Source organism: Grus americana, chromosome 2 (assembly GCF_028858705.1).
Source record: "Grus americana isolate bGruAme1 chromosome 2, bGruAme1.mat, whole genome shotgun sequence".
NCBI classification, from domain to species: Eukaryota; Metazoa; Chordata; class Aves; order Gruiformes; family Gruidae; genus Grus; species Grus americana.
The window spans coordinates 36314607-36341298 of record NC_072853.1 but is presented as its reverse complement, the minus strand read 5'-3'; the positions used below and the strand labels follow the sequence as shown (position 1 = coordinate 36341298).

Sequence of the window (26692 nt, the reverse complement as noted above, 5' to 3'; positions counted from 1 at the left end):
CGTTTTGCCTTTACATCAGCTTGCCCATTGAGACAGCCTGGAAGCTGGCCAACTCGCAGGAAATGATTGCTGGGATTCTCTGTTCCTCTCATATCTGTCATTACCCAATTATATCCACTGCTTCATTTTCCCTACTGAACAGTAGAGAAATTTGGTCATGTACATGTGAGAACAGATCTGGCAAAACAAGTTAAAGCTGCAATCCTTTATAAATGTGATGTATTTGAAAAAAAAGCTTAATTTAAAAAAAATCCTCTAGTGTACACTGTTGTGTTTTTTATGCAGCTTTTTACGACAGCAGTATCTCTGTTTATGTCTTTTCCAGAAATAAGATATATACCCTTTAAGATATATAACATTTCAGATTATTATCTGCTCCACAAACGCTCATCACTTCTATAAGCCACAACGTGCTTCTTTGGGAAACAGAGGCTTACAGATTGTCAAGGAACGTTTTTCCAAGCAACAATTGCATGTTCCAAAGCTAGATTGTGAATGACCATTTTTCTTTATAAATTTGTTGGTTTCTACACCATTTTACTTATAGCTGTGATTACCTTCCTGAAAAACAAAAAGCAGATTGGACCAACTCATCTCTATTCTAATTTTAGAAAAATAACATGCAAGGATCCCAACATTAGTTAATAGTAGTCATCAAACTTGACAAGTAAATCTCTGTTTTTTACTTGATTAGAAGGATAGCAAAATGTCTAGTATGCATACAGGTTAGAAAATTGACCTTACATAGAACAACACTCCTATATCCCACGTATATGTGCATGCCCTGTGCCAAATGCTCCTCTACTGTACTTGCTAAATATACAAAAACCTCTGCCCTTCCTTTCAAGCCGAGGCAATAAAGGCTGCAGTGCTGAACTTCCTAACCCATCATCGCGGAGTGACTGTTAACATACAGCACAAATCCATGTGAAAAAGCAGAGACTACGGTTCGCAGGTTCTCAATACTGGCACTCAATTGGCAGGACCTGTCATCTCTGTCTAGCCTGCACCTTGTGACCCTAACATTTTCTCTTCTTTCCCACCACAATTATTCGGCGCTGAAGAAAAAAGGTGCAGATTACCTGTGGGTCAGGCACAGGATATGAAGAACAAAGAGAGTTCTTGAAATCCACTTCATTCTGTCTGACAATTTGTGGATGAACAGTCAAGGAATGAAATCAGGCTGTGAAGGCTTTCAAAACACTCCCATTTTAAACTTAAAACTATGAAGAGAAGCTTATAGTGTCAAAAAAAATCACAACAAACCCCCAAACTTCACCTTTCACTGTTAAAATAGCACATCAGAACAAAAAAATAAATTTAAGGCTATTAGCTATATAAACTATTAGCTATTATAAACACTGAGTACTAAGAACTAAAATTATTTAACAAACCCATTTTCATAGCCAATGACTAAGGAGTGCTCTCCTGCACCAAACACGTAATCCTTTTAGAATGCACAATGGATGTCATTCTTTTCTAATAGAAAAAGTGATTAAAATCCTATTTTGCTTGCTCACACGAACAAGTGCATTTGGATTAAATACGATACTCCTAAAGTAAACAGTGTTTGTTCCAAAATAAATACAGATCTTATTCTGCAAATTGTGTTTACTGAAGTAGCTACACTAAAATCAAGGTTTACGTTTTCATTTCAGCTGTACCTTGTAACTGGAAGAATCCAATTTAAAATAAAACATGACCTACAGAAGTATGTACAGAGCAACTGTAACATGACAGTTACATTCCCACAGCAAAAGAAAACTATTTTGCTAGCTCTCTTTACCTCATAAGTGTCATGAAGCAGATATTTCAAGAACTGATAGTGTCCCGGTATATATTACTCGATACATTGAAATCTTTCTATTGAAAAGGAAGACCACAATGTAAAATCACACCTCTAGCACAGGGTCAGCAGAGCTCAGGACAGTCACAGTAAGTGCAGTCCTCCAAACCCCAGAGCTTTCTCACTTGCTTTAGGGTGTAGATTTGTTGTTTGGGTTCCAGTTCAGAGATACTCCCTATTGTTCTGAATATGCTCATTACATTCCAGTTGTTCAGACAACATAAAACATAAAACTGTTCTATTTCTGTAATGTATGATCTTAGGGAAGTGTTTTGGAGTGCCTGTCTAACAATCAATTCTTGCTACAACTCTGACATACTTTGTTATTCTATTTCCGTATATTTTGCAGGAAAAGAGATGGGAAGAGGAAGGTGTGAGAGAAAGAATTTTACCCATAGATAGAAACCGCTAAATACAACTCAAGTTTATCTGTTTAAAGACTCTGTGTCACTCCTGGAAAGGACAGTGTTAAGTTCAAAATGTCAAGTTCACTTTATTTTAAAAGTTCAGCACTTCACATTGTAAATACCTTCTTTACGACATGATTCATGTTATCTGCGGATATATACTTTTGTAAAAAGAAAAAAATTCTATGACTAATGAAAGCCAGTGAAAATAAAATATGAATGTGTTTAAAGAAGTAACAAAAGCCATGAACCTGGTCAGCATGTCATGAATTATTCCCAAACGTATTAACTTGAAAGTATACTTTTAGGAACATATACACTTTATTGAAACTATATACTAAAGGTTGTTCAAATATATTTAAATTTTAAACAATTTCAAAATTAAACTTAGGAAAAGAACGATTTTTCCATAAAAGCTTGAAAACAATGTCTCATATCTCAGGAAATGAGAGTGCTCTTGTGGTACACATGGAAATTTTCACAAAGAGATGTAAGGTCTCTCTTTCAGTCCTGCGCAACCACTTCACTTAAACTTGCTGTGCCTTGGTGCTGTTGATCGTCTCCTAAATGCATGTGTTTGAATGAAAGCTACAATGCTTTGGGCTAGCGAGTCTCCCATCCTTGTAATTATCTGCTAATGGGACAACAACTGGGATTAAAATTCTCTCTGCTAACCTTGCTAGTACAGACAGCTAAAACTTTTGCTTCTATGGGCAGCCTTTGCACAACACTTTGCATTTTTCTCCTTCCTTTTCTTTCCCCCTTCACGATGTTGTGGGGCAGATGTTGACCCCTATGCCGCTGCTCAGTGGCAGAAGCCGGGAGTGAGCTGAGGCACTGCTGCCTTGCCGGGCTGGAGCAGAGGATGACTATCTGCTTCACCAGAGCTCCAGGAGGGCCAGCTGGATAGGCAAAGAGTTTTTGTGCCACCTACATTTAGAGAAAGGGGGAAGCAACGTGAAGGTAAATGAAGTGATAAAGTGATGCTATGAGCTTGGTAGGCTCCCGTGTATTTTAGCTGAGCTGTATGTGTGCAAAGACCACTCTATCTGATTTTCTTGATAAAGGAAATCATATATGGTCTATTTTCAGTGGCCCCCAGTATGAAGGTACTCATCACTGGCCACATGAAAGAAGTTCAGTGGTTAATAAGTTGCATAAGCTTATAGGAATGATCTTCTCAAGTAAGCTAAGGAGGTATTTGTTATTCTTTGTAGCTCTAACACTCATGAACCACAGCAGCACATTCCACAACAGCCAGGCATCATGCATTTTGGATGGGTCGAAGCTTTTAGCTGGGTTTTGCACACACCAGCAAAGCCACAGTTCTGCCTATGAATAAAGACTTTGTTTTGCATCTCTGTTCATTTACCTACAGCCACATGTGCGGTGTAATTTAGTCCCACATTCATGAAGTGGAACTTCATGAGCTTTCTGCAAGTCACCCATGGTTGTAGTATCACGTTGATGAGAAACTATGTCCAGTCATTCCCTCATATACATATCAGGGAAAAATTCTTTACCATGATTTGTATTTCCTTTCCTTTCTTACCTTCCTTCCTGCAGCAAAATTGAGCTGTTCCTAGATTGCTACTGTGGAAAACTAAATGCAAATAGATGGGCTTTGTGTCTCAGCCTGAACCTGCGATGCCTGCTGGAAGGGACTCCACAACTCTTCATAGGACTTAAAGTACCTTAGAAATTAGGTTTACATGTACAAATAAATGTAGTATCGTAAAAAAAAAAAGGTTTACTGAAGCTTTAGGAATAATCACATTTGGTTTTCCCAGAACTCACTGTTGCTGAAGGTGAACTATCAGACGTTGAATCATGGGCTCCTAATAGAGCATACCTGGCCACAGTCTGGTTGGGAGTTCCCACTGCAGACATTACGAACATCAGAAAGAGATGCACTCTTATTTCAGCCAAAATGAGAAAAGACAGTTTTGAATGGATATTCCTCTGTAGGGCCCTGGATGACTCTACTCTGAAAGATCAGGGATTAGTCCAGCTGCCATCCTTAGGATATTTGGGGGTGGGAGGGAGATAATTCAGCTGGCTCTATCTGAAATTTTCCTCTCCCTGCAACCATCCCTTGCATCTCACCAGGAATAAGGCTTATTCAACAGCTTTTCCTGTAATTGCATATTCTTTTCAATTTGATGGCCCAGAAATCTATTTTCAGTGTGTTCTACAGTCCTTTCCACCTGTTTTTGTAATAAGCAACTACAGTTGTTTCTTATTCATCATCCAGCTAACCAATTAGGAAGCAAAGGGCCAAAGGTCCACTAAGACTTTCCAGGATCCATCCTCCAATCACAGCCAAATCAGACTAACTCTGCTAAAATCAGAGAGGTGCCTCGAGGAAAACAGCTATTTATCACAGCTGTAGAACCAGACCTAGTGGTCTGAACACGAGCTGCTGTCCATTGTTCATTGCTAAATGTAGGTCATCTGGCAAAACCCATCACTTTATGACAAACTGGACTGTTGTATTCTCAATTTTTGTATTACCAGCAATAAATATTCACATGACCAACATGAATGACTACATTCAACAATCACCAAGAGCTGCTTCAGCTTTCAGCTGCATCTTTAACTATCATGCGCTTTTGAAAACTATTTTCAAACAAAAAGTATTTCTTTCATAGATTGTTTTTTAGATATTTCTAGTGAAGGAATATTTCTTAGAATATTAAAGAATGCACATGCTATTTTTCTGGTTTGAGAGAATGTGAAATGTAATATTCTTAAGAAATACATTTTCTTTGGCATCATCTTAATAAATATTTACTTTTGGGTCAGTAAACCCACCTGTTTACCCCAAGAGAGGTTAACCTCCACCTATCAACAACACCATTGCTCTGTATTAATTTTTTTTTTCCCTGACATTGACACAGCTAGGTTGATTTTCTTCCTTGCTGGTACTTCATTGGTGATGTCAGGAAAACAAAGGAAAGTCATGCCATAAGGCTACAGCAAGGTCTTGCAATGCTCTGAGACAAGTTCACAAATGAAATGTTTTAAATAGAACTGGGGTAATTGTGCATGAGAGAAACAAAGAGCAGGAAGCACTCAAAGCTGCTGTGTTTACCTCTTAAACAGCTGCTACCTATTGCTTAAAAAAAAAATAAAAAAAATCCCAGCCAAAATAGTAACAAACCCCTCGATCCTCCAACAACTTTCTTTATGAATGATCAACAATTAAACCCCATAAAGTTGCTGTATGGTTTGAGAAGAACCATCAAATTCTATGTAACTTTACTCTTCATCTCAAATGGAAGATAATACCAGCTCTACTGGCAGTGCTGCAGACTTAATCAATGGTTTAATCTTTTGAGCAGTCCGAAAGCTTATCACAAACCTAATCTAAACAAAGTAATTGTTAATGCCAATTAAGTTCATTAATGTATTAATGCATTCTCCAGCACACTTTCCTTCTAATAGTATTATTTCAAGTTAAAAAATAGCCAAGTGATAAGAAACAGACAAGTGATAATAAGAAATAATAATAAAAAATACAATCATTATAACTAATAATTATTTAAAAATACTAAAAATCTAATCAAAGAATAATTTTTTCTCCTTTCTCCTGAATTATTTTAATTCCTATATACCACTATTTTTTGTTATCTCAAGGAAAATTTTGCTGTAATTTTACTGATTTCTGAAGAATTCTTTCACCTCCCTGCAACTGAAAGCTGAGAAGTCTCGCTTGCTTTATGGACAAGAGAAATGGGAGCTATTAAACGATACACACAATCACAAGTAACTTGTTTTGGAACAGCAGTACTTAGAGGGGCAAGACTCTGATTTACTGTTGTTCTGATTTCTTCTTTTTCAATGGGTTACCCTATCATTTTGTAAACATAATTTGTCACCAACACCAGCCAGAGTTCTCTGTAACTACTTTTTGTCTTTCTTTCAGATCTGTTATCCCTGCTGAGAGAATCTACTAAAGAAGAATTTTTCATACTGACACCAACTGTAGTCTTGCTGTGAATAACCACATTCCCATAAAAATCATTCCATTTATTGCAAAGTTGTTGGCAGACCATAGGAATAATAGTCAACTCAGGAAACCTTTTATCCTGAAATCACATAGCTTAACCCTTTGCATGACCATATGAAGTTTATACACAAAAGCCATATTACCACACTGTTGATTCAATACTTTAGTGAAAGCATTTTTGTTGTTGGCAAGTTTTTAAAATTATTTTTTCACAGTACTTTTTTTAACTAAAATGAAAAGAAAAAAAGGACTGAATTGGAATCAATCAAGCAATATTTTGGGTTTTTTTCTTAATATACACTGTTGTATTTAAAATTATAGATTCTTTCCCAATACAGGAAATAACACATTAGCATAGATGCCTGAGTGTGATTTTGATTATAACCTAAAAATTTACCATCATATGAAACTTTCTTCCCTGAGTACTTTTCCTACCTTCTTATGGTAAGGAAAGATGTATGAAATCACAATATAATGGAACAATTAGAAAAAAAACCTGCTTGCTTTATGATTTTCTGTGGAAGATACTTCTGTTAGTCATTATATTTGCTTTGTTAAACACCAAACTGGTGGAGATTAGATTCAGGAAAGAGATATTCATCTTGCTAGTCAGTCCTCTTGATAGTTTGGGAGTCAGAGGTTGCCTGTATTCAAATTTCTGTCTGAATTTATTAAAGTGATGGAACAAAAATAGTTGGTGTATGTTTTCACTGTCTTTTTTGTTCTGTTCGTCAACTCTTATTTGTAGGTAATTATGGCTTGATTTATACTTTATTCATTTGACCAAGGCCATAATGGGAGTTTTGGACTTGTAAACACAACATTAAGAAATATATACACATTTCATTCCAATAAATTAATTTAAATATTTGACTTGTATTTTTCAACTTTTCAGTCAGAGAAAATTCTTAGAAATCCTCTTACTCTAGTTATAACCGCTGCTACAATTGGTTCTCCCCCTTGCCTCCCAATGTCAGGGAAGGAGTTATTCCCGTGTATCCATGCTTTACATTCGCAATACCAGTTACACCAAAGTGCAGAAGAAAAAGAGGAGATACTTCAACTGATTGAAATGATTTTCTACAGTTCAGAAAGGACCATTTGCTTAGATAGAGATGATCCTCCTTGTGACAATATTTCGGCTGAGCTTGGTACTCATGTCAGCAGTCTGTACTCTGCTGCCAGTGAACATGTAAGAGCGATCGTCTCCCGACTGCACAGTACTGCAGGTAATGTCCAGAAAGTGCCTGGACTGCCCTGTTCCAACTGCACAAGGGTCTTGGAAGAAAATAAAACAAATACTCCATTCCTTCAATACCTCCTCGTTTCTTTTGCTAAGCTTTTCATTTACATTTTTTTGAAATCCTCGTTAAATCCTCATGCTTTAATAGCACACACTAAGACTGCTTTACTCCACCATAGAATCACCCAGCTTCTTGACCATATCTAAAGACAAATTTTAAGAATGCAATTAACAGCAGTCAATTTTTACTTTAAAACACAGAAAAATAAAAGGGATACAGCAATGAGTAAAGGGAATAATCCCCTCCCCCTTTCTTTAAAGTTTCATTAGACCATTGAACTGGATGAAATTCAGATAGAGGCCTTATTGTAACCACACTGAAACAGTAGAAATCTCCCGAGACCGTGAAACTCAAACATTTTGGGAACCAACTTCAAGCACTCCTTTCGTGCTTTTAAAAGAAAATGAATGAAAGGCACTTCTTAATTTTTCTCCCTGTAGCAACATTTTAATATAATTCCTACTAAAAAAACCCAGCACAAACTGATCCGTTTAAAATACATGTGCATGCATATTTTCTTAAAATTTAAACTACAATCATAGCAGTCATACGTAACCACACCAGCACAAACCGCACGATGGCTCTCAAGATACCAGACAACTGCACTGATAACTTTGTAAATTCATGCTAAAATTAAACCTAGGCTGAAGAGGTTGATAGAAACTACGTACCATGCATACTGTGCATACTGTGCATAAGATGCTTACGCTGTGCTTTCAAATCTGCGTACTTATGTGAGGATTGGCTAATGTGCTCTCATCCTGCAAAACGGCATGTAAGGATGACACTTTCACCTAGCTTTCCTAAAATAAAAGTACATAATTTTCAAAGACTAATCCACTTAAAACACCAACTTGAATAATGCAAATCTGAGATTTGCGGTTTAAGATAGTACCAAGATCAATAAGGAGAGAATTTTTTAAAGGTGACTATTACGTTCTCTTCAGGTTATCTTCTGGGTTTTGCATTGGAAGAATCCAGTGAGGAAAAAAAAAAGGTTTTGCCTCAAAGTGGTGGAATCAGAACAAAATAACTGCATTATGTGAACAGAAAGGGTGGGCTGGGAAAGATATTTGAGTGTAAATTAATGTTGATCTTAGCTGGAATAACTCGTACTCCTCAGCATTTGCAGCTGCAGCAGGGACTTGACTGGCTGTATGAGATTTTACACATCTGTCAGCTTAATCAGAGACCAAACCACAAAATCTACTGCTCAGGAATGTTATTTGAATTTGTGAAACTTTTTAGATTTTTAGGTTATAAACTAACAATGGATTACTTTGGAAACTTATGAATGAGTCATAACTACAGTACTGACATCTGTAGTAGTAGATAGGCTTTTGTTCAGTGGTATTCATAATATTTAAAGAAAATGTAAAACACATTTTGTTCACATCAACTCCACGAAATATTAAAAGCCAAAAAGAAGCCTCTCTATGCAAGAATAAATGGAAATAAATACATTAACTAATAGCAACATTTACTGCTTTTGCCATTAGTATCAACTATTTACTCATTCATTTCGCATCTCTGTTCTATTATTTCAGACTTCTGGGCTAAGTTAAATAACAAAAAGAGCCTATTCATATCTAAAATGACAATTCTGGCACTAAGAGGCCTTCCGGATGAATCATGTCATTACCTGGTTTTGGATCGAACATGCTGAACCATCAAGCAGTGTATCACATCTGTGCTTAGGGCACAATCTGCATTGGCAGAAGAGCTCTGTGGCACGTATCGGGGGTGCTGCAACCCCTCAAAAGTAAAAATTCATTAAGGGCAGGTGTCTATATGTGCCAGCAATATAAGGTAAGCCAGTGTTTTGAAATCTGCTAATGGATTGACAGCAAAAGCATGGAAATCAACTGCACAATTCTCAGTCTGTTAAATTTCTTACAGTGAGTTTTGCATCTCTTAATTTCCATCAAGCCTTAGACAGGGTTTTTTTAGAACAGTAATATTGTTTCATTACTGTGTATAAGAGAATTTTCAAAGTGCTGTCCCATATCATTCATTATAGAGCAATCTTTATGATACCCTTCAGAATCTGTCGCTGCAGCACAACACTAATGTTTCTGTTGCGATTCAAGCTGCCATACCTGGGGTAGGTCTGCGATTCCACTAACAGACACTGTCTACATACTGCTTTGATGCCGATGTTACAATGACTTCCAGGTACCTTACTGCTGCCCTTCAACACACTATCTCCTGGACTGGTAGAGCCTTAAATCTGATATTTCAGGCTCTACAGAACCTAGCTGTAACGGGCAGGTACAATTGTTACCATGAAAAGCATGTCAGCATTTGGTATTTTATTTCCCCAGAAGGGGCCAAGAACTTCAATTCTTTCACTAGAAGGAAGACTTTTGAACATGCAATTTGGGATAGTATGTAGACAAAGCATGTTTTGTTATCTGATAGAAATTACTTTAGGGTATGATCTTGGAGATGGGTTTAATACCATTAAAAGTTAGCTTGCTGTCTATCACAAACCTTTTTTCACTAGCATATATAACACTGACAAATGAGATGCCATCCAGAGGGACCTTGACAGGCTTGAGGAGTGGGCCAATGTGAATCTCATGAAGTTCAATAAAGCCAAGTGCAAGGTCCTGCGCATGGCTTGGGACAATCACCAGTACCAACTGGGTGGTGAATTGATTGAGAAGAGCCCTGCAGAGAAGGACTTGGGGATACTGGTGGATAAAAAATTGGATATGAGCTGGCAATGTGCGCTCACAGCCCAGAAAGCCAACCATATCCTGGGCTGAATCAAAAGAAGCGTGACCAGCAGGTCAAGGGAGGTGATTCTTCCCTTCTACCCCACTCTCATAAGACCCCACCTGGAGTACTGTGTCCAGCTCTGGGCCCCCCAACATAAAAAAGACATGGAGCTGTTGGAGTGAGTCCAGAGGAGGACAACAAAGATGATCAGAGGGCTGGAGCACCTCTCCTATGGAGAAAGGTTGAGAGAGTTGTGGTTGTTCAGCCTGAAGAAGAAAAGGCTTTGGGGAGACCTTATTGTGGCTTTTCAATATATAAATGGGGATTATAAGAAAGACGCAGGGAGACTTGTTACCAAGGCCTATAGCAATAGGACAAGGGGTAAAGGGTAACAGTTTTAAACTGAAAGAGGGCAGATTTAGGTTAGATATAAGGAAGAAATTCTTTACAATGAGCGTAGTGAGACACTGGAACAGGTTGTCCAGAGAAGTGGATGCCTCATCATTGGAAGTGCTCAAAAGGCCAGGCTGGATGGGGTTTTGAGCAACCACACCTAGTGAAAGATGTCCCTGCCCATGGCAGGGGGGTTGGAACTAGATGATCTTTAAAGGTCCCTTCCAACCCAAACCATTCTCTGGTTCTATGAAATGCTTTTTACTATACTGGGCGATTTGCGTGTCAATGTATTTCTTCACAAAGTATTCCTGCCTACTCTTTAGCTCATTTATACTACAGCAAAATCTAGGCATCCCAAACAGAAGCCCTGGTACCAAACAGTAGACTACATGCAGTTCATACTGGTTACTAGCTCACAAGTACAAACACCTGAAACACTGCAATGATTAGTGATGACTGATGGTCTTCTGCTCTAAATTGGTTTTGGTTTTTTTTTCCCTGTGGCTTTAAAAAATGGACTTTACTTGAAATGTATGAATGACTCAAACTGGAACAATTACAACTTAAAAAAAATAATCCAAAATAAAACACAGTAGAAAACAAATTAACAAATACAATGGAAAACTGGAAAGTTTTCTTGGATGACTATTTGCAATGGGGTTTTGTCCTTTTTTTTTTTAAAGTTGTTTGAATGCACGCATTTTCTAATTGTCTCAGCAGAGAGACCATTAGTCCCAAGATGTTCCTGAGGACTAAGACATTAAAGAGACCAAGCTGAAGCATTGTTAGAAAGCCAACTACAACTGCACACAATAACAACTACTACAATCACCAGGCTCAGCCGTCTCTTTTTCCTCTTTAGTACTTTATGACATTATTATCATCTTTGTATCTGTAGATAGCATCCTTATCACCATCATCATCCTTATCTGTAGATGAAGAGACTAAGGTACAGTGATCAGGAATTAGAAAGTAGTGGCAAACACAAAAATGGACCTTGTGTCACTTCATTCTACAAGCTGTGTGATGTGGTCAACACGCTGGAGGGAAGGGATGCCATCCAGAGGGACCTTGACAGGCTTGAGAGGTGAGCCCATGCGAACCGCATGAAGTTCAACAAGGCCAAGTGCAAGGTCGGGCACGTGGGTCAGTGCAATCCCAAGCACGACTACAAGCTGGGCAGAAAATGGACTGAGAGCAGCCCTGAGGAGAAGGACTTTGGGGTGTTGGTTGATGAAAAGATCAATGTGAGCCGACAGTGTGCGCTTGCAGCCCAGAAAGCCAACCATGTCCTGGGCTGCATCAAAAGAGGGGTGACCAGCAGGTCGAGGGAGGTGATCCTGCCCCTCTGCTCTGCTCTTGTGAGACCCCACCTGGAGTACTGCATCCAGCTCTGGGGTCCCCAGTACAGGAGAGACATGGAGCTGTTGGAGTGAGTCCAGAGGAGGGCCACGAAGCTGATCAGAGGGCTGGAGCACCTCTCCTATGAGGACAGGCTGAGAGAGTTGGGATTGTTCAGCCTGGAGAAGAGAAGGCTGCGGGGAGACCTAATTGAAGCCTTCCAGTACCTGAAGGGGGCCTACAGGAAAGATGGTGAGAGACTGTTTTATCAATGACAGGACAAGGGGTAATGGGTTTAAGCTGAAGGAGGGTCGATTTAGATTAGATGTTAGAAAGAAATTCTTTACTGTGAGAGTGGTGAGACACTGGAACAGGTTGCCCAGAGAGGCTGTGGATGCCTCATCCCTGGAAGTGTTCAAGGCCAGGCTGGATGTGGCTTTGGGCAACCTGGTCTAGTGGAGGGTGTCCCTGCCTGCGGCAGGGGGGTTGGAACTAGATGATCTTTGAGGTCCCTTCCAACCCAAACCATTCTATGATTCCATGATTCCAAATACGTACGTAAAATACGTGTACCACATTATTGATTAGTACATAATGCCAGCAAAGGCTTACCCTATAAACGTTCAGAGCTTGGAGCATGGCTTCAGACACCAAACAATCTTGATCTGATTTTTTCTGTGCAGAGAAGTTGAGCTTCTCTGAAGAAGAAGAGCTTTTCTCCTCCTTCTCCACTTTCCTGGTCTGGCTGGCTATGTCTCTGCAGCTCCCCCAACACCCATCACGGACTGTGGACCTCTGTACAACTGAGTTAAGTTTAAATCTAGGTAACATCATACCTATCACACCTGCCCAAAGCTGGCTCTATGACATTTCCACAAGGTGTGAGAGGATAAATGATGGACTTCCACACTGCTAATAGTGGCCAACCTGCTCTCTCAGCTTGCTCTGGAGCTTGCTCAAAGCCTGCACTTAAGGGCTGGTTTGCATCCAAGCAAAATCCACTTGTTAGATTACTTGACTCTAGGACCAGATGTGCTAAAATGCTTTCAGAAAGAGAAGCATTTTACCCTGCAGTGGTTATGGTTCTTTGAGATGTGCAGTAACCTGCACACAATAAGCCTGCCGAATGTTATTATTCAACAATGTGTATTATCATAATGCCCGTGATCCCAAATCATGCCTCAGAGTGCTACTGTGCTAAAAGTTACCAGCCTAAGTCTGTGGCGCATTAAAGTATCAAGGTCTGAGGGGAAATAGTTTCCCTTTCTCCTCCAGATTAAAGAAACAGAACATATGGCTGTATTGCTTCAAAGGCATTCCTACAGGGCACTGCGTGGTACGCTGGGGACATAGCTGCATGCACGGTCACTGAAGGACCTGGGAGGAAAGTCACTTAGTCTCCTGCAGTGTTACCGAGACCTACAAAGGAGAAAATTCTCAGGCTGATGAAAAGAAGAATATATGTCCCTGTCATGAAGAAAAGGTCTCCTTGAGGCCCAGAAGTGATTTATATGGTGCGTTTGCTTCTAGCAGCAGGGAGGCAACCCAGTTTCACCTGTAAGAATTGAAGGCAAAGGCCAACGAGGGACTAACATTGGAGAAGTTTTGCTCCATGATCAGGCTTCATGGTCACTGTGCTGTGGTTTTGTTACTTCCTTTCTTAGACCTGAGCTCTCACTACGATCTCCCTGGAGCACCTCTTCTTGGAGCAATCCCTTTAGTGTCCAGTGTTAGTACAGGAGGTATCACCATCTGCTTTAGTGCCACGAGGGTCTGTATTGCAATGTGGGCCTTAGAGGTCCTTTACATTTCTTTAGGGAACAGAAGGGCTTTGCATACTGCTGGGTGTCAGACAACTCAGTCGCATTTCAAGTAGTAAAAGCTGCCCTCCACACTGCCTTGAGCTTGCAAAGGAATAGGAGGGAGAGGCAGTGTTGATAAATGCTGATAGTCCGATGACTGGGAGCTACAAACAAGGAGAGCAGGCACATCCACATAGTAAACTATGCAGAAAACAATCCACAAAGGGCAGTTTTCATAAAAAATACCTGGCAGTTAATTTCTCCCTATCAACTTCTAGATCTGAGTAAATCCAAGCTAGCAGTTACAGACTAGTAGGAGTCCTGGAAGGATTTATTGCCACATGGGTGGAGGGAGGAGGTTTACAGGGCAAACTCAGAGTGTTAGAGTGCAGGGATGCAAATGCTGTCGATTCTTTGCTTTAAACTGTGAAAAGATGCACCGATGTAAGTCAGTATCTCCATGCTTCATGGCAGCCGGCTACGTTCCCGTATGTGTAAAGTGCAGGATTTGTAAAATGTTTTGATATTAATCTAACTTTAGTTAACGGAGTGAAGAGGCAGGAGAGTTAGAGCAATGCAGACGGCTGCTCTTGTGCCACTCCTTGGCATGGGAGGACCGGCATACTGTGCCAGTGGGCAGGACAGACAACGGGGCAAAGGTGCTGCCCGGTAGCAAGGGGTGAGAAGCAAGCACCGCAGCCCCCCTGCCCAGGCTGCTGCTTCAGCCAGCCGCGGTTAAAGAGCTGTATCTGATGGAAATTGCATGCAACTGTAACGCAGGCAGCTTTCCAGAGGGGTCTGTGCATAGTAATACGCTAATGCAATGCCTTAAAGGTTCATTAATCTGAAGTAACACCATACTTGTAATCATAAAGCAGTTATGCAGCCTTTTTGACAGACAGAAGAGACTGTGCTCTGAATTTCTATCAGCAACACATTAATATACATCCAGGTGGATTTTAAGTAAGAATCTGAGGAGAAATTAATCAAGATCAGCATTCCTAATTGTTAGAACATAACTATTTTTTTTTCTTTTCCCAAAGAACCAAAGTTACTGCTTTAGAGTAATACCTAATAGCATTTCCTCATCTTTTATTGTTAAGAGAAATACATTAACTGACATAGCTGAAAAACTCGTACCATGCTGCCGTTCATTATAAATGACTCCCATACACATATCATCACTCTGCATACAAAAGTGAATTGTGAAGCCAAGAGTGTGCTTCACTGATGGCAGAAAAATGAATGTTAATCATTATAACTGTGCCCTTAGGCATTATTGCATTTCTCAGAGGTGTCAAAATTTATTTTTTTTATAGTATCATAATATATATAACTTTATTTTGACCCCCCCACAAAAGCCCAAACCAAAAACCTGAAACAAACAGAAATAAAAAGTCTAAAAGAAAAAAAAATCATGAAATAAAACTACAAATTAATTTGATTTTAATTACTTAAATAGAATTCAACACAGACAAAAAAAAATCTTATTCATAAAAAAGTGTTAGATTAAAAAAAATCTTCATAAGTGACATTTTCAGCTTCAGTAAATATCTCTAAAGGAACAGATCTAATGAGATTGTACCATTTTAGAATGCACTAAACTAACTTTTTAAAATAAGATGTTCATAATCATTCACTACCAGCAATTATTCCTTTAAAGTACCAAGTTATAATAGGCACCTGATATGCCAAAAAAAATGAATGAACTAATCTTTTCAGAGGGTCAGTATAAATATATAAATATACACAATCTTTAAAGATGCAGACAGGTAGATGTCACATTTCAGTCCTATCATCAAGTTGCTAACTTCCCTAAAACACTGGAGCATACATCCTAAAATACCTAATATGTGTAATTGCTCCATATATACCATTAAAATATTGTATCTAACTATCCCTATCACAACATAATCAGCATGTGTCCTGGCTTTGGCTGCGATAGGGTTCTTTTTCTTCCTAGCAGCTGGTATAGTGCTGTGTTTTGGATTTAGTATGAAAATAATGTTGATAACAGACTAATGTTTTTAGTTGTTGCCAAGCAGTCAAGGACTTCTCAGCTTCTCATGCTGACCTACCAATGAGAAGGCTGGGGGTGCCCAAGAAGCTGGGAGGGGACACAGCCAGGACAGCTGACCCGAACTGGCCAAAGGGATATTCCATACCATATGACATCATGCTCCGTAATATAACTGGGGGTTGTCTGGAAGGCAGTTTTGCTCAAGAACTAGCTGAGTATCAGCTTCAGGTGGTGAGCAATTGTGTGCTGTGCATCACTTGTTTTGTATATTCTTTTATCATTATTATAATTATTTTTATTATTTTTATTTTTATTTTCATTTTCTATCCTATTAAACTGTCTTTATCGCAACCCACAAGTTTTACCTTTTTTTTTTTTTTCCCCCCATCCCACTGCGGGGGGGCGGGGTGTGTGTGAGCAAATGGCTGTGTGGTTGTTTTAGCTGCCTGCCAGGTTAAACCATGACAGCATGCAAAATCACACATTCTCTTTTGATGAGATAACTCTGGTTCTCTTGAGAGCACTACATCAATGTAGTTATTCCCTCCTGCATGCAATTAAAATTCTACTGTAGAACAGAGTATGAGATATTTAAATGAAAATTTTCAATACTGAAAACCTAAACTTCCTATTTTGAAGCCCAAATGCAGATTTTGGAATCTAAATTTTGAGAACACTGCACTATTTTCTACTGTTTGGCCTACTATACTTCTAAAATTTCATTATAAAATTACTATTAATGCAACAAAACATTGTTTATAATGGTACTTATATCAAATTATACATTAGTAAACATTAATATTTTCCTTTCAGTATATTAAAGAACTTGTCATACCCCTTTACCATGCTGTTTAAGAAATGTTCCTTCAAGATCTGAAGTTATTTGCTATTATATCAATTTGGAATTAATTACTCAAAATAAATCTGTGCAAAGTGAAGAAAATAAGCCATCTCTCTTACTTTTTCTCAAAGCAATAACCTAAGAACTAGTACAAACTGATGATGTAGTAACTAATTGTAAATCTAAATGCAGCTCACCCATTCGTAAACAGAATACTGACTTCAGAGCTAGACTGTGAGATCTGACTGATTTTTTTCACTGAGTTTGAAAAATGCCAACTACAAATACCATTATTATCATTATTATATACAGAGGAGCATATAGGAACTTAGATGATTCATTTACCTGGATGTATCCCCCACTAAATTAGGATGGGTAAATTAGTTTGCAACTGATACACATTGGCATTGATTCACTTTATACAGACTAAAAAATGACTGCTGAAATTTAGAATTTAACCTAATAACATTAAGTAAATTTCTCGGTTGTGCTTTGAAAAGCCAGTTAGGTCATACACAAATCAAGCAGTGATCACTGCTGCAACTCTGCCCTTTGCATTCAAAATGTTAAATCTGTCTTCAGCAGTTTATAAGAAGACAAAATACTTTCCCCCTAACTTGGATAACAAAAGAGCTGTTCTGATTAGAGCTTTCTGGAATGCGTCGGATGAAAAGAAGATTTTTATTAAAAAACATTAACTTGTGGTATCTGGAAAAATGTGCATCATAGGCCAAAGTTATGACAGATGATTGCCTGCCTGTAAACCCAGCCTCTCTATATGCCAGGAAGGGTTCCCTCTGAGCCTGGGTGAGCCGGAGAGCATCAGCTTTCAGGTTCCCGCTTTGAATTATGCCTAGAACCAAAGACATGTCTACACTGTGGGTTAGACATGTTCCAAATCCAGCTTTGCCTGTCTTCATACTATTTCTGGGCAAGGATGCCCAAGTTCTGCAGCTTGCTGGCAACATTGCCCACAGACTTCTCAATTCCTAAAAGCCCAAACGCTTATGCACATGAATTGGAAAGCTTAGGCCTGAGCAGGGTCACCACTAGATCTTCCAGACTCAGTCCTTCATCAGCAAGAACAGATGCTTTGAGCCTGAGGCAGAGCCAAGCCAAATTGCTTGCAGTTTTCATGGAAGCTTGTCAAGCTGTAGGGCAGCCTGAACTTCCAAACCACCAAGCAAGGACTTTGAGTTTCTGAGATGGATGCAAGGAATCTGCCTTGAGGTCGCAGACCTTGGGAACCAGGCAGGCCCTTCTAATAATGGTGATACTCACAAGAACGATAAACTGTGGCTGCAGGAGGACATGTTCCTTCAAAAACACCACGTATCTGCAACACGCTTCAGAAAACCTGAAATTTCTGGTGAACTGAAAGCCTTAGTCTGTGGCCAGGTCTAGTCCTTATGTGCACAAAGTACAGGCTCTCTTACGCCCCCTCCCCGTGTACTTCTCTGAAGACTTCTCTGTGGCAATCCACACACACAAACCCACTTCCCTGCACCGCTGAACATGCTCTTCTCTCCCTTGGACAGGCCATGATCTTTCAGATCAGAGCTCATGTTCCTCAAAAATCATAATCATAAAATCACAGAATGGTTTGGGTTGGAAGGGACCTCAAAGATCATTGAGTTCCAACCCCCCTGCCATGGGCAGGGACACCCTCCACTAGACCACATTGCCCAAAGCCCCATCCAGCCTGGCCTTGAACACTTCGAGGGAGAGGGCATCTACAACCTCTCTGGGCAACTTGTTCCAGTGCCTCACAACCCTGATGATAGTGAAGAATTTCTTCTTTATATCTAATGCATATAAGGACTTTGAGCTCATGTACAAGGACATGAACACAACTGCTCACTCCTAAGTGCCTCTGTGCATGAAGAATACAGACTAGGGTATAGACACAGACTATTACACTTGAGTTTGGAGACGCAAGATAAACTGGCTTGTTATGGAGGAAATGCAAAGAATCAAGGTCATCCAGTGAGCTCCTCTGTTTCCATGAACCACTAGGATCAGTATTTTTTCCATATGCAGCTTCAAAGTTCTTCAGGGAATAAACTGCTATGCTGTACAGTTAAGGCTGTAAAATGCCAATTAGCAGTTGATTAACTTCCACTAAAGTCAGTGACACTGACAATCACAGAATCATAGAATGGTTTGGGTTGGAAGGGACCTCAAAGACCATCTAGTTCCAACCCCCCTTGCCATGGGCAGGGACACCCTCCACTAGACCAGGTTGCCCAAAGCCCCATCCAACCTGGCCTTGAACACTTCCAGGGATGGGGCCTCCACAACCTCTCTGGGAAACCTGTTCCAGTGCCTCACCACTCTCACAGGGAAGAATTTCTTCCTTATGTATGAAGAAGTAGCTACAAGTCTACTAAGTATCTGGCTATGCAGAGCAAATGAAAACACACTGAACTTTATTGAACATGCTGGTAAGATACAGTAGTACTTTCTCTTTCTGCTCTGGATAAAATGAAATATAACCAGAAATCAGATTTGGAAAATAACTAGCATTGTTATACTTTTCTACAAATCTGAAAAATCAGTCCTATACATGCAGCTCACTAAAGTGTTTCTTATATCCAAAACAATCATATCTTTACATACAGCTACCTTAATGAAAGAAAATTCTACTTTAAAATTTAAAGAAATCCTCTTTTTTATTGTAAGTATAAAAAATAAATACTCCACTAAGGAATGGAAGAAAAAATAAAGCACATTTAAATAATTTCATTACATTCTAAGATGCCAAATCATCTGTGAGTGGTTTCTTTTTAGATGAAAAGAAATCAAAATATAGGACAGATGTTGGACAAACCACATTTGAGGTCTATCACACACTGGCATTTTTCAAATCATTTTGGCTCATCTATTAAATAAGGTGTATTTTGCTTGATTTTGAAAAGGGAAACATCAGGAAATATTTAAAGGCCAATTGCTGCCAATTAACTTTGATCAGCAAAAGTTGCATTTGAATCTTTTAGATTCTTTTGCCTGTCTGGAATAACACACTATTCTAAAATCTAGCAAAACAACAACTTGATGATTAATGTGTGTTGGCAGCCCCACCACAAGCTTGCTTAACAGTTGGATTTTAAATAAACAGCTGTCTTCATTATGATGGGAAAGAAATCTGACTGTTTTCATGTTTTTGTGTTATTAAAATATGATCAGAAATTGCTTTTTTCCCTTTTAAGATGAAACAGCCAGGCATTATGGTGACAGTCTCTTTCAGCAGTTCGGATAGTTTTAGAACGATCTCACAAGCATCGCCAAACCATAGCCTACGTAGGCTGAAAAAGCCCTTGGCATGCCACCACCAGCTCCTCGCCACATGCCGCAAGGGAGAAGCAGAGAAACCCTAGCGTGTAACAAATCGTACCTGCCACCAGGGAAGGAAAAGGACCCCCAGGAACAGGCTACTGAGATGGAGAGTGTATACAACATTAATGATTTCCCTCGGGTTTAAGGTAATACTTGCCCACAGTGGGATGTAAGTGAGAAATCTGTACCCAGCCATTAACTGCTTATAGAAGCTGAAGTTTAATATTTAATGGCCTGTGCAGACTATTGAATTCTAATGTTTACAGACACTGTTGGCATATCCACTTTTAAAACTTGTCTACCGTGGTCATGAATACTAAGACCTGTGAGGACAAAACCCTACCATTTAAACTATTGTAACCTTTGAATGCCAGTGCAGACATTTAGTGGAGATATTATTACACATCCTAATGGCTAAATAATACAGATATTTTCTAAACGTTTCCATATGAAAACTGTGAAACCAAAAATAATTGCCAAACCATCTAACAACACATAAAAAGAGACAAATATTAAATCACCACTATGTGTTTTAAAAGAATGAACACTTACTTCTAAATCGTTAAAGAATAGATGTGTGTCCGCCAAATTGAAAATCATCTCTTCCATTCGGAGTCCAAGAGAGACAGAAGTGGGTGGATCCTTAAAGAAGAAGTTAAGTGAGTACACCATCGATACCGTGCCTACATACATACTAGAATACAAACTGGAGGAACTGCTTTTCAAGAGAGATTATTTGATGGATTAAATGCAACATCCACTTCACTTTAACTTCAGTAACGCTCTAATCCTGTACTCTAACACTTACCAGTAACGCTCAAAAATATGACTTTTAACTCAAGTGACACCATGATTCTGTAGCGGTACCTCTGTGGTCACCAATGTGCATCCCTGGCATGGGCTCTCTGCTCCCCGTGTAGAAAGAGTAAATCCATTTCACCTAAAACTCCTCCAAATTTTACAACTGTTTACAAGTTTTACGATCAACTAGAGGCACGATAATGCTATTGTTACCTAAAATAAATTCTCACTAGTCACAAGTGAAAGGATTCGGTCCTGGGAATACCTACTGACTTTAAAGCAAATCACCATTAATGTTTTATTTGGAAATGGCAATTATATTTAAAACCACTCCTTGATTCTCCACAAAACCATGCTTTAATTACACTTTCAGTTTGGCCCACCCATGCAGAGTGAACAAATCTATTGTTTGTTATTAATACATAACACACTTTAACTTCTCTACAGAAATTACCATAACAACTTATTCTTTACTGAGCTAATAAACTCAAAAAGCATGTTCAGCATTGTGGTTACCAAATGCATTACAGATGTTTGTCTTATTCTGATTTTTTTTGGTGTTTTATATATTTTCAATCTGAAAAATTGAAAAGAAAGCCTAATATATACATTTGATATAGAGTTTCGCATTTATAATGCCAACTATATCCAAGCGCACAGAAGCATGAGTTTGAAAGAACATGTTATATTATCTCATGACACCCCCTATTAACAATGTTAGTTTGTTAGGAATTGTATTTTAAATAGAACTGCAGAAGTGACAACCCATATTTTACTTAAAATAAGTTAATAATCTAAACTTGATGACAACTCGAAGTTAAAAACCAAGAGATGCAATCCGTAGTTTCTTTTTCCACCTCTCAATCAAATTAATAGGTGTTTCAACATGATCTCTGAACTTTCAAACATTTTTCTGTAACTACTGGTTAAAAGGCAAAATGTGTCAGTAGCAAAGAGTTGGAGAAGAATGGTGATTTGGCAGCCTGTTTGCCTTCTGGAAATGCCAAAACCAAAGTAAAACTGACCAGAAAAAGAATTTTCAAAAGAAACATTTACAAACAAAGCTACATAGAACAGACAAAACATTTACTTACATACATTAAGAGTAAATAAGTTTTCTAGTATCAAAAAAATAGCCCTTATAAATGGGAAAGAAAAATTGCATCATGCTACTTTGATGAACTTTGCCCTGAAAAATAAGCCTTCTATTTAAACTGGCACCGCCAAAAAAAGAATATTTGGCTTCTTTACTCAAATGGAAAGACTTTAAAATACGAACAAAAGTATTCTATCTCTCTGTTTTAATATTGCTCTATTTGTAGACCTACATCTTCTTTTATTTTACTTTTGTAGGCACATGAGGTGGAAAGCAGGTGTATTTTCTCTCTAGCTAGGCCTGAGGCTACTTTCCCTCTGACATTCCTGCTTAACTTTGTGCCCAGTGCCTAGCTACATCTTGATTATCAACTGCTAACATAATAGTGTAGAACTAATCCCGTTCTGACCTTTCATCCATAAATACAAACATCATTTTGAAAAGCAGAATAAATGGGCAGACAGAGCATGATATTGGTTATGAACCCATACGATTAATTTTAAACAAATGGCTGTGAATATATATTTTAAGTTTCAATGTACGCATGACAAACATTTTTATTAAACTTTTATCACACTTCTGAGTAAAAAAAAAATGGCTTTTTGTAAAACTTTCTGTGAACCATTTAACTCCAACATATTTTTAAATGGCAGACAAAACAGAATGGGGATTTCTCTAAAGTAATATTAAAATAATGCCATTTATTAGGTTAATTTAATTAGGAGAAAAACAAATAAGAAAATCATTGGCACCTACTGAAAATGTCAGATTAAATACCATAAAAGCTAGGAGAAGAAACAAAACAGGTTGCTTTTCAAAGAAACCTTAATTCCTTGATTAAACACAATCTTTTTCTATAGAAAGTTCCACTTAGCATAAAACCTGTGTTAAGCTGCAGCTCTGGACACCACATATTTAACAGAAGCCAAAGCCTTATCTGCATTAGGGTTTTTAATATCTGTGTAGGCACAATCTGGCAACTGCTCTAGTAAAAAGCACAAGAGCACTAGATTAAACTCTGATGCCAGACATTACAGTGGGGGCTGAAAACTTTAAAAAAAGACCAGGCTAGAATAAAAAAATAATCCCATATTGAACCTTCTTTTGCAGTTTTAAGCCACTAATTGCTAACTAATTATTGTGAGGTGCCACACAATGAGGAGGAAAGCTAACAATCTCTTCTTGTTGATTGGGATTTGCAGGTTCAGTCGGAGTGTCTTTTCAGGTATGGTCAAAATCAGGTACAAATCTCTGAGGGAGGTACAGTTTAACTAAAGAAAAGAAATACCAATGTCAAACTGCTTAAGCAGGCCTCTTGTTTTGAGTATTGGTATTGGAGCCAAAACATTGTCTGTATGTCATTTCTAAATTCTACCCACTTGATTTCTTTGTTTTGTGGAGAAACAAGAAGCTGAAAAACAGGAAAGTTCACTTTGGGTACAAGGCTTATTTTCCACTTAAGCCTACAGGTCACAAATGAAGGGTTAAGTGAAACCAGGCTTTGTTTTTCTCAATCTCTAAAATATATTAGACCACATTAAAATAGCTTATAATTTAAAGGAAAATTCCTTTAAAGCCTCTGAATATAAATGCTTTCACGGTGAATGGAAATGTATGTAAAGACCACAATATTCTAGTGCCAATACTGAGATGTATCTCCACCTGCTCCAAGCTACTAAAGAAAAGCTCCAACTTTTTCCAAATTCCAAAACTTAATCAGTTGACATCTGGCTCAAAACATGAGTTTTGAGGTGTTAGAAGCCCTAATGTCAATTAAAGTAACTGGTAACTTTATATTTGATCAATAGATCTTTCTCTCATATTAAAAAAAAAAAATTCCAAAAGCAAACAGAAATTTTGTTTTGTTTTGTTTTGTTTCTTTTTCTTCTCTTCTGGAAGGACAAATAATTATCCTATGCTAGTTTCACATATTTCCATGAAATTCACAAAATTCAAATCACCCTTAAATAAAAACATAGCAGTTTATACCATGACTGTGCAAACTGAAAAACAAAGGTATTATTTTGTTCCAACAAAGCTGAAGGACAAAAGCAGGGAGAAAGCAGAGCACAATAGCAGCAAAAGGAGAGCAGGTGATAAAAACAGACGAGAAAGTAAGAATATACAGAAGAGGGTGGCACAAGCAAGAAGTTATGAGGAACGAGATAGAGAATAAGGAAAAGAAAATCAATCCCTTCAGTAGCAGGGCTGCTCATCATTCATAGTCATTCACCATGAAACTCACTCAAGCATTATGAAAAGAGCTGAATGCCTAGTTGCCAAATCCCCTATTATTTAATTAGGATAGTTTTGTTTGTTTGAAGATCCAGTTTTTGTATTTTAATGATTATGTGAGCAGCTTAGATTTAATTTTTAAAAGGGCATTTCTAGCCCTCACCACAGTGCAGAAACGTAAGAGAACGTGACGCTTGATCACTCAAAAAGCAGAATACAGGTGAAAGGAACAAAAATTCCCCTCAACAGGTTTGGTTTGGTTTTCTATTTTTTTCCAGATTGACTTATGATCTGGATTTCTGATTTTAAAGGCCAGAAATCATTAGGAAACATTCTTTAAAAAATGTGCACCTCCCATTGCTGCAAATAAAGCCCACAATTCTCATATGACAGGTATATGTTTTAGCATGTTTGCTTTGAACATTCGATACTATCTTCCTCTAATGTCTATGGAAATTGCTAACTGTTGTCTGAAGCTGTCAATAAGCCAAGAGAAATTGTGATATGAATGAACCTTTAAGAAAACAAAGCAAGAATGGCACACTTTCATGACTGCATCTGAGAGGCAAGGACAGGCACGTTGCTACCCCTCACCAAAAAAAAATCTAATATTTATCCACAGCGTAAGCACTAATGCCATCCGTCATGCCTCTTAACATCATCGGTCGGTTGTCGTTTAGCAATGCAGAGGTATTCTGCCACATGCCATGCAACCAGAGCCAGCCGGGCGAAAGCTACATCTCAAGCAAACAGTGCCAACAGTGAGGGAGCTGCAGTCAGGAGTCACCCACTTCCTTACGGCGGATGTATTTATAGCTCTTCGCAGCTGAATACTAGCCACTTTCCTCAACCTCAAGCATCCAGCAAGAAAGGTGTTTATGTTCAGGCCTCAATTAATGAAACCACTATAGGGAACTAGTAACAAATGGAAAAAATATGCTTGTACAAGTACTTCTACAGCAATGACTAATTAGGCTTTTCCAGCACTACCCTGCTGCCCAAAAGCAAGTGGTGAGATTCTCTTGGCACTGACTTTTTTTTGTGAGTACTGGGATTTGTTCTTCTCATTCTGAACTGAACTGTCATAGATTTCATGCTTTTGGAGTGCCATGCAAAAGCTGGTTTTGGCCTGAGAAATGGAAAATAACTTTTGGTAAATGGTTAATACTCTATAAAGCTGTTGCCTATATGTATCCATACAATAATTGTTGAAACATTTAAAGTTCCAGAGTCTTTTTACTACCTAAATATAAACTAGTAACACCTAGGAAACCAAGGTGGCTGAATTAACTTGCTTTTCTGGCACATAATAAAAAAACCTAATCATATTCCTCAAATAGATAAGCTGCTATTACAGCAAAGTCTTCTGAAAATACACTGTACCTGAACAAGTAGGAAAGGTTGCAAAGCAGTACTGCTTTAGATTTTTTTTACAATGCAAAAAGCTATTGGGAGCAATTCAGAACCTGACCCAGGCATGGACTGTATCAGTAGTAGCTTTGCCTTTCACTCAGCTGGGTGTAGGGTAAAACCACTCAGTGATAAATATAAGCTTTACAAGAAGACAGAGTGATTACATGAAGCCAGACAAAACTATCTAGTTGTACTTCATATGTAGAATTTTTTAAGGTTACCAAAAAATCACATTCTAGTTACACTTCACACGAGGTGAACATGAAATGACATAACAGATTTTAGCACAAGCTGAGACATTAGCTTTCAAACACAATCCTGGAAAAACAAAGTTTGATCTCACAAGGGCATTCCATTCATAAACTGTTCTTATTCACCTAAGACCGTGTTTCTCTTCTGAGAATTACCAAGGAAACCCACAGTCTGTAGACATATTCATTAGTTCAGTTGTGATTTATAGACTGTGCATAATAGAAAGATTTGACTCATAAGCAGACTTTCAAAAACATCAGACAATATGTAGATTTAAAAAAAGTTAAGGTAAAAAATTTAGACTAATCTGTCCATGTCCAAAAGTATTCTTCCTCTTGCCTTCTCAATACAGAGCACAGCCCACTGCAGATCGCTCAGAACAAAAATGTTATTTCAGCAACCACTCCTGGAAGTTCTTCACTCTCTGAGGGTAGGTAAACCTTTGCAGATTTTGATGATATCAACAAGTTTTAGACACTCTGTACCTACAAACCAAACCTCAAGTGGTCAAAGTATTACTCCCAAAGCTATTTAATTATTTACTGAATATAAGAGCTGAGTAAGTGCAAAGAATGGACATCTGAAACAGCTTTACTCCTTGATCTTTTATGTCTTGAAGCACCAGTATTTGGTGTTTGCCTCTAGAAAACTAATGTTCTGGTCTTCCTTGTGTATCAACCATAAACCAGCAAATATTACTGAAAATTTCCATCAGTTTCTTGACACTTACCCTTCCATATCTGTTAGCATAGGACCCTGTAAGCAAGGAATGGAAAATGATGATTGTCTCATCCAAATCCCAAATGAATACTCTCTGTAAAAAGAGAATCAAATCAATGTGTTCCTCTGTGAAGCCGATACTTGAA

The 26692-nt window shown here is 38.4% G+C and overlaps 1 protein-coding gene across 2 annotated transcripts in view; it reads right to left on the bottom strand.

Annotated features, from left to right (window-relative positions):
- Positions 1 to 26692, bottom strand: part of EYA1 (EYA transcriptional coactivator and phosphatase 1) — a 146006-nt gene that overhangs the window by 19256 nt on the left and 100058 nt on the right. For both annotated transcript variants that reach the window (XM_054815777.1, XM_054815776.1), the window contains exons 11-12: positions 26557 to 26640; positions 20582 to 20671 (exon numbers count right to left, since the gene is read on the bottom strand). In XM_054815777.1, the coding sequence (XP_054671752.1) occupies positions 20582 to 20671; positions 26557 to 26640 (174 nt within the window). The remainder of the gene's footprint in view (positions 1 to 20581; positions 20672 to 26556; positions 26641 to 26692) is intronic.